This window comes from Oncorhynchus masou, chromosome 12, assembly GCF_036934945.1.
Source record: "Oncorhynchus masou masou isolate Uvic2021 chromosome 12, UVic_Omas_1.1, whole genome shotgun sequence".
NCBI lineage: Eukaryota > Metazoa > Chordata > Actinopteri > Salmoniformes > Salmonidae > Oncorhynchus > Oncorhynchus masou.
Window position 1 is genome coordinate 2,608,411 of NC_088223.1, and position 8,914 is coordinate 2,617,324.

The window sequence follows — 8,914 nt, forward strand, 5'->3', positions numbered from 1 at the left end:
TCCCTCCTGTACTTCACTCACAACTGCACGACTCCAACACCATCATCAAGTTTGCTGACAACACGACGGTGGTGTTGACAACGATGAGACGGCCTATAGGGAGGAGGTCAGAGACCTGGCAGTGTGGTGTCAAGACAACAACCTCTCCCTCAATGTCATTAAGACCAAGGAACTAATCATGGACTACTATAGCAGAAAGAGGGGAGAGAACAAGTCATCCACATCGATGAGGCTGTTGTGGAGCGGATTGAGTGCCTTGGCATCCACATCATTTGGGACCTAATATAATCCACCCACACCCGCACAGTCATGAAGAGGGCACGGCAGTGCCTCTTACCCCTCAGGAGGCTGAAAAGATGTGGTATGAGCACTGTGATCCTCAAGACGTTCTGCACCATCGAGAGCATCTTGACAAACTGCATCACCGCTTGGTATGGCAAATGCAACGCCCTTAACTGCAAAACGCTACAGAGGATGGTGCCTAGTACATCACTGGGGCCAAGCTCCCAGGACCTCTATATCAGGCGGTGTCAGACGAAGGCCATAGAATTTCCAAAGACTCCAGCCACCCAAGTCATAGACTGTTAACTCTGCTACTATCCGACTAATGGCACCAGAGCCTCGGCTCTTTGACCAACAGGCTCCGCTTATAACCCCAAGCCCTGCTAAGTAGTCAGACTGCTACGTAGTCATTTAATGGTACCCAAACTATCTGCACTGACACTTCACACACTCACTAGACTGTATATACACACTATATACACAATCACTAGACTATATATATATACACACTATATACACAATCACTAGACTATAAATATATATACACACTATATACACAATCACTAGACTATATATATATATATATATATATATATATATATATATATATATATATATATATATATATATATATATCCACACACTATATACACACTCCCTAGACTGTATATACACACTATATATACAATCACTATACTATATATATATATACACACTATATACACAATCACTAGACTATAAATATATATACACACTATATACACAATCACTATACTATATTTATATATATATACACACTATATATACAATCACTATACTATATATATATATACACACTATATACACAATCACTAGACTATAAATATATATACACACTATATACACAATCACTAGACTATATATATATATATATATATATATATATATATATATATATATATATATATATATATATATATATATATATCCACACACTATATACACACTCCCTAGACTGTATATACACACTATATATACAATCACTATACTATATATATATATACACACTATATACACACTCCCTAGACTGTATATACACACTATATATACAATCACTATACTATATATATATCCACACACTATATACACACTCCCTAGACTGTATATACACACTATATATACAATCACTATATATATATATATACACACTATATATATAATCACTATATATATATATATATATATATATATACACACTATATACACAATCACTATACTATATATATATATACACACTATATACACAATCACTATACTATATATATATATACACACTATATACACAATCACTATACTATATATATATATATACACTATATATACAATCACTATACTATATATATATATATATATATATGTATATATATATCCACACACTATATACACACTCCCTAGACTGTATATACACACTATATATACAATCACTATACTATATATATGTATACACACTATATATACAATCACTATACTATATATATATATATAACAAAAACATGGAGTTCCATGTCAGCATCAGGAGGCCTATCATTTTATGGTATTTAGAAACTATTTTGAGGTGAACCAAAGCTTATCGAGAGCTGAGAAATAATCTCCAATACTGGACCACGGCTGTGAAATAGACTTGAAAAAAAACTAGCTACAAATGTAACAACATTTCCACTTACTCACACATCCACTCATAAATCATTATGTGGTCTGTCCTTCTTGCCAATGGCATGTACAGTCCTAAACAGGATCTTCATCTCCGTGCTGGTCTGCTCTGACGTTGCCGTTAGCGCCACCACAAAGGGTGTAAAGAGGAGAGGCTTCCGAGTCCGGGACACAGAGACACGCAGGCAATGTGACCCTTGCTGTGTTCATGGTCACGAATGTTCTCCAGCGTCATCGTTTAATTTCCAATGACAAATTAGTTGTTTCTGTTTTTTATCTTTAGCATATCTTTAGCATATTGGCGACACACATAACAACTCATCTCATCACCACAGCCCCAGCCTCATACTGTAGCCAGCCTCTTGAAACTACTTTATCTCCAAACCTACATTTCTCACAAGACGTTCTTTTTTTTACGTGATTTGTCCTCCTTTTCGTCGGTGGGGTTTTCGTTTCCAAAGGTTGGCTTACTCCGGGTAAATGTCACCACATAACAGCTATTTAATGAACGGTAGCGAGCAGCAGACCCGTGGCAAGTGAGCGATGTCGAGTAGCTGATGTCCCGTACGGAGACGGTCTGTGGTAGGCTGGCAAACATGAGTCATTTCATCGGGCCTTCATGACAGATTTTATTACATTACTATTTTGGTACAAACATTTACCCTGGCAGTGTGGCGGATAACCTTCTGAGATTTACCCTGGCAGTGTGGCGGAAAGCCTTCTGAGATTTACCCTGGCAGTGTGGCGGAAAACCTTCTGAGATTTACCCTGGCATTGTGGCGGATAGCCTTCTGAGATTTACCCTGGCAGTGTGGCGGAAAGCCTTCTGAGATTTACCCCGGCATTGTGGCGGATAGCCTTCTGAGATATACCCTGGCAGTGTGGCGGAAAGCCTTCTGAGATTTACCCCGGCATTGTGGCGGATAGCCTTCTGAGATTTACCCTGGCAGTGTGGCGGAAAGCCTTCTGAGATTTACCCTGGCAGTGTGGCGGAAAGCCTTCTGAGATTTACCCTGGCAGTGTGGCAGATAGCATTCTGAGATTTACCCTGGCAGTGTGGCGGAAAGCCTTCTGAGATTTACCCTGGCAGTGTGGCGGATAGCCTTCTGAGATTTACCCTGGCAGTGTGGCGGAAAGCCTTCTGAGATCTGAGCTCCACATTGATCTGGTACTTCCTTTCTATAGCACCACATTGATCTGGTACTTCCTTTCTATAGCACCACATTGATCTGGTACTTCCTGTATATAGCTCCACATTGATCTGGTACTTCCTTTCTATAGCACCACATTGATCTGGTACTTCCTGTATATAGCTCCACATTGATCTGGTACTTCCTTTCTATAGCACCACATTGATCTGGTACTTCCTGTATATAGATCCACATTGATCTGGTACTCCCTGTATATAGCTCCACATTGATCTGGTACTTCCTTTCTATAGCACCACATTGATCTGGTACTTCCTGTATATAGATCCACATTGATCTGGTACTCCCTGTATATAGCTCCACATTGATCTGGTACTTCCTGTATATAGCTCCACATTGATCTGGTACTGGTACTTCCTGTATATAGCTCCACATTGATCTGGTACTGGTACTTCCTGTATATAGCTCCACATTGATCTGGTACTTCCTGTATATAGCTCTACATTGATCTGGTACTGGTACTCCCTGTATATAGGTCCACATGGATCTGGTACTTCCTGTATATAGATCCACATTGATCTGGTACTGGTACTTCCTGTATATAGCTCCACATTGATCTGGTACTGGTACTTCCTGTATATAGATCCACATTGATCTGGCACTTCCTGTATATAGCTCCACATTGATCTGGTACTGGTACTTCCTGTATATAGATCCACATTGATCTGGCACTTCCTGTATATAGTTCCACATTGATCTGGTACTTCCTGTATATAGCTCCATTTTAGTGTATTTGATTTGATTCCTCTTGAGTTAATATTTTATTTTGGCTGCCTCATCAGATGGTCAGTATTTTGGTTGCCTCATCAGATAGTATTTTGGCTGCCTCATCAGATGGTCAGTATTTTGGCTGCCTCATCAGATAATATTTTGGTTGCCTCATCAGATAGTATTTTGGCTGCCTCATCAGATGGTCAATATTTTGGCTGCCTCATCAGATGGTCAATATTTTGGTTGCCTCATCAGATAATATTTTGGTTGCCTCATCAGATAGTATTTTGGCTGCCTCATCAGATGGTCAATATTTTGGCTGCCTCATCAGATGGTCAATATTTTGGTTGCCTCATCAGATAGTATTTTGGCTGCCTCATCAGATGGTCAGTATTTTGGTTGCCTCATCAGATAGTATTTTGGCTGCCTCATCAGATGGTCAGTATTTTGGCTGCCTCATCAGATAGTATTTTGGTTGCCTCATCAGATAGTATTTTGGTTGCCTCATCAGATAGTATTTTGGCTGCCTCATCAGATGGTCAATATTTTGGTTGCCTCATCAGATAATATTTTGGTTGCCTCATCAGATAGTATTTTGGCTGCCTCATCAGATGGTCAGTATTTTGGTTGCCTCATCAGATAGTATTTTGGTTGCCTCATCAGATGGTCAGTATTTTGGCTGCCTCATCAGATGGTCAATATTTTGGTTGCCTCATCAGATAGTATTTTGGTTGCCTCATCAGATAGTATTTTGGCTGCCTCATCAGATGGTCAGTATTTTGGTTGCCTCATCAGATAGTATTTTGGTTGCCTCATCAGATAGTATTTTGGCTGCCTCATCAGATGGTCAGTATTTTGGTTGCCTCATCAGATAGTATTTTGGTTGCCTCATCAGATAGTATTTTGGCTGCCTCATCAGATGGTCAGTATTTTGGCTGCCTCATCAGATGGTCAATATTTTGGTTGCCTCATCAGATAGTATTTTGGTTGCCTCATCAGATAGTATTTTGGTTGCCTCATCAGATGGTCAGTATTTTGGCTGCCTCATCAGATAGTATTTTGGTTGCCTCATCAGATAGTATTTTGGCTGCCTCATCAGATGGTCAGTATTTTGGCTGCCTCATCAGATGGTCAATATTTTGGTTGCCTCATCAGATAGTATTTTGGCTGCCTCATCAGATAGTATTTTGGCTGCCTCATCAGATGGTCAGTATTTTGGTTGCCTCATCAGATAGTATTTTGGTTGCCTCATCAGATAGTATTTTGGTTGCCTCATCAGATGGTCAGTATTTTGGTTGCCTCATCAGATAGTATTTTGGCTGCCTCATCAGATAGTATTTTGGTTGCCTCATCAGATAGTATTTTGGCTGCCTCATCAGATAGTATTTTGGCTGCCTCATCAGATAGTATTTTGGTTGCCTCATCAGATGGTCAGTATTTTGGCTGCCTCAGATGGTCAGTACTTTGGTTGCCTCATCAGATAGTATTTTGTTTGCCTCAATAGATGGTTAGTATTTTGGCTGCCTCAGATGGTCAGTACTTTGGTTGCCTCATCAGATAGTATTTTGTTTGCCTCAATAGATGGTTAGTATTTTGGCTGCCTCATCAGATGTTCAATATTTTGGCTGCCTCATCATTTAGGGGGAGGAACTCATTGCTAGTCTGGCGCTTTACACTCTGGGTCACAGCCAGACTCTCTCTCCCCATTTCTCTCTCTGTTTAATGCCCTGGGGGAGCCCTTCTCTCCAAACAGAGATGTAGAAACACTGTGGCTGGCAGCTGGTACTAGCCAGTACAACAGGTACACTGGACAAATGCAGCAGACAGAGCAGAGCAGACCAGAACAGAACAGAACAGATCAGACAAGATCAACCAGACCAGACAAGATAAACCAGACAGACCAGAACAGACCAGACCAGATAGACCAGACAGACCAGACCGGACAGAACAGACCAGACAGACCAGACCAGACAGACCAGACCAGACCAGACCAGACCAGACCAGATCAGACAGACCAGACCAGACCAGACCAGACCAGACCAGACAGGCCAGACCAGACAGGCCAGACACACCAGACCAGACATGCCAGACAGACCAGACAGACCAGACCAGACAGGCCAGACAGACCAGACCAGACAGGCCAGACCAGACTGGCCAGACAGACCAGACACAGCAGACCGGAACAGACAGACCAGACACGCCAGACCAGACATGCCAGACAGACCAGACCAGACATACAAGACATGCCAGACAGAACAGACAGACCAGACAGACCAGACCAGACAAACCAGACTGACCAGACAGACCAGACCAGACAGGCCAGACAGACCAGACAGACTAGACAGACCAGACCAGACAGACCAGATCAGACAGGCCAGACCAGACAGACCAGACAGACCAGACAGACCAGACAGACCAGACCAGACCAGACAGACCAGACCAGACAGGCCAGACCAGACCAGACCAGACAGGCCAGACAGGCCAGACCAGACAGGCCAGACCAGACAGGCCAGACACACCAGACCAGACCAGACCAGACAGACCAGACACACCAGACCAGACATGCCAGACAGACCAGACCAGACAGGCCAGACAGACCAGACCAGACAGACCAGACAGACCAGACAGTGTGGCTGGTGTGGCTGCTCTGCTCTGTCTGCTGCATTTGTCCAGTGTACCTGTTGTACTGGCTAGTACCAGCTGCCAGCCACAGCGGAGTCAATCACCACCTTCCGGAGACACCTGAAACCCCACCTCTTCAAGGAATACCTAGGATAGGATAAGTAATCCTTCTCACCACCCCCCCCCCCCCTTAATGATTTAGATGCACTATTGTAAAGTGGCTGTTCCACTGGATGTCAGAAGGTGAATTCACAAATTTGTAAGTCGCTCTGGATAAGAGCGTCTGCTAAATGACTTAAATGTAAATGTAATAGACCAGACAGACCAGACAGACCAGACAGACAGACTAGAACAGACAGACCAGACAGACCAGAAAGACAGACAGACAGATCAGACCGGACAGACCAGACAGACTAGACCAGACAGACAAGAAAGACAGACAGACGCGAGACCAGACCAACCAGACAGACCAGCCTAGACAGGCCAGACAGACCAGACCAGACAGACCAGAAGGACCAGACCAGACAGACCAGACCAGACAGACCAGACCAGACCAGACCAGACAGACCAGACCAGACAGACCAGACCAGACCAAACCAGACAGACCAGACATACCAGACCAGACAGACCAGACACACCAGACCAGACAGACCAGACATATCAGACCAGACAGACAGACAAGACCAGACAGACTAGACCAGACCAGACAGACAGACTAGGCCAGACAGACCAGGGCCGAGTGGGCTGAGGTCAGTACCAAGTTGTTACATTCAACAGTGATGTTATATTCTGGTGTTATATTCAACAGTGATGTTATATTCAACAGTGATGTTATATTCAACAGTGATGTTATATTCAACAGTGATGTTATATTCAACAGTGATGTTATAGTCAACAGTGATGTTATATTCAACAGTGATGTTATATTCTGATGTTATATTCAACAGTGATGTTATATTCAACAGTGATGTTATATTCTGATGTTATATTCAACAGTGATGTTACATTCAACAGTGATGTTATATTCTGATGTTATATTCAACAGTGATGTTATATTCAACAGTGATGTTATATTCAATAGTGATGTTATATTCAACAGTGATGTTATATTCTGATGTTATATTCAACAGTGATGTTATATTCAACAGTGATGTTATAGTCAACAGTGATGTTATATTCAACAGTGATGTTATATTCAACAGTGATGTTATATTCTGGTGTTACATTCAACAGTGATGTTATATTCAACAGTGATGTTATATTCAACAGTGATGTTATGTTCTGATGTTATATTCAACAGTGATGTTATATTCAACAGTGATGTTATATTCAACAGTGATGTTATATTCTGGTGTTACATTCAACAGTGATGTCATATGCTGATGTTATATTCAACAACGATGTTATGTTCAACAGTGGTGTTATATTCAACAGTGATGTTATATTCAACAGTGAGCTGAGGTCAGTGCTGTGAAGGAATGTTCACCAGAGCAGAGCTGTTGCCAGAGAATTCAATCTTAATTTCTCTACCGTCGGCTGCCTCCAACATTGTAGACAATTTGGCAGTACGTCCAACCGGCCTCCCAACCGCTGACCACGTGTAACTACGCCAGTCCAGGGTATCGGGGACGGGGATCGGGGACGGGGATCGGGGACAGGGATCGGGGACGGGGATCGGGGACGGGGATCGGGGACTGGGATCGGGGACGGGGATCGGGGACGGGGATCGGGGACGGGGATCGGGGACGGGGATCGGGACGGGGATCGGGGACGGGGACGGGGATCGGGGACGGGGATCGTCTGACGGGGATCGGGGACGGGGATCGGGGACGGGGATCGGGGACGGGGATCGGGGACAGGGATCGGGGACAGGGATCGTCTGACGGGGATCGGGGACGGGGCTGCTGAGGAGTATTTCTGTCTGTAATAAAGCCATTTTGTTGGATAAAACTCATTCTGATTGGCTGGGCCTGGTTTCCCAGTGGGTGTGTCTGGCTCCCCAGTGGGTGGGTCTGGCTCCCCAGTGGGTGGGTCTGTCTCCCCAGTGGGTGTGTCTGGCTCCCAAGTGGGTGTGTCTGGCTCCCAAGTGGGTGTGTCTGGCTCCCCAGTGGGTGTGTCTGGCTCCCCAGTGGGTGGGTCTGGCTCTCCAGTGGGTGGGTCTGGCTCCCCAGTGGGTGTGTCTGTCTCCCCAGTGGGTGGGTCTGGCTCCCCAGTGGGTGTGTCTGGCTCCCCAGTGGGTGGAGCATCTGCCAAATGACTTAAATGTAAATGTAAATGTATCTGGCTCCCCAGTGGGTGTGTCTGGCTCCCCAGTGGGTGGGTCTGGCTCCCCAGTCGGTGTGTCTGGCTCCCAAGTGTGTGTGTCTGTCTCCCCAGTGGGTGTGTCTGGCTCCCCAGTGGGT

The 8,914-nt window shown here is 44.0% G+C and overlaps 1 protein-coding gene across 1 annotated transcript; it reads left to right on the top strand.

Moving 5' to 3' along the window:
- Nucleotides 1–309: 309 nt before the first annotated feature.
- On the top strand, nucleotides 310–8,420 carry LOC135548995 (probable U6 snRNA-associated Sm-like protein LSm4). Its single transcript, XM_064979066.1, has 2 exons — nucleotides 310–573; nucleotides 8,067–8,420. Exons 1-2 carry the CDS (start codon nucleotides 310–312, stop codon nucleotides 8,418–8,420), a joined length of 618 nt encoding a protein of 205 aa, XP_064835138.1.
- The last annotated feature ends 494 nt before the right edge of the window (nucleotides 8,421–8,914 follow it).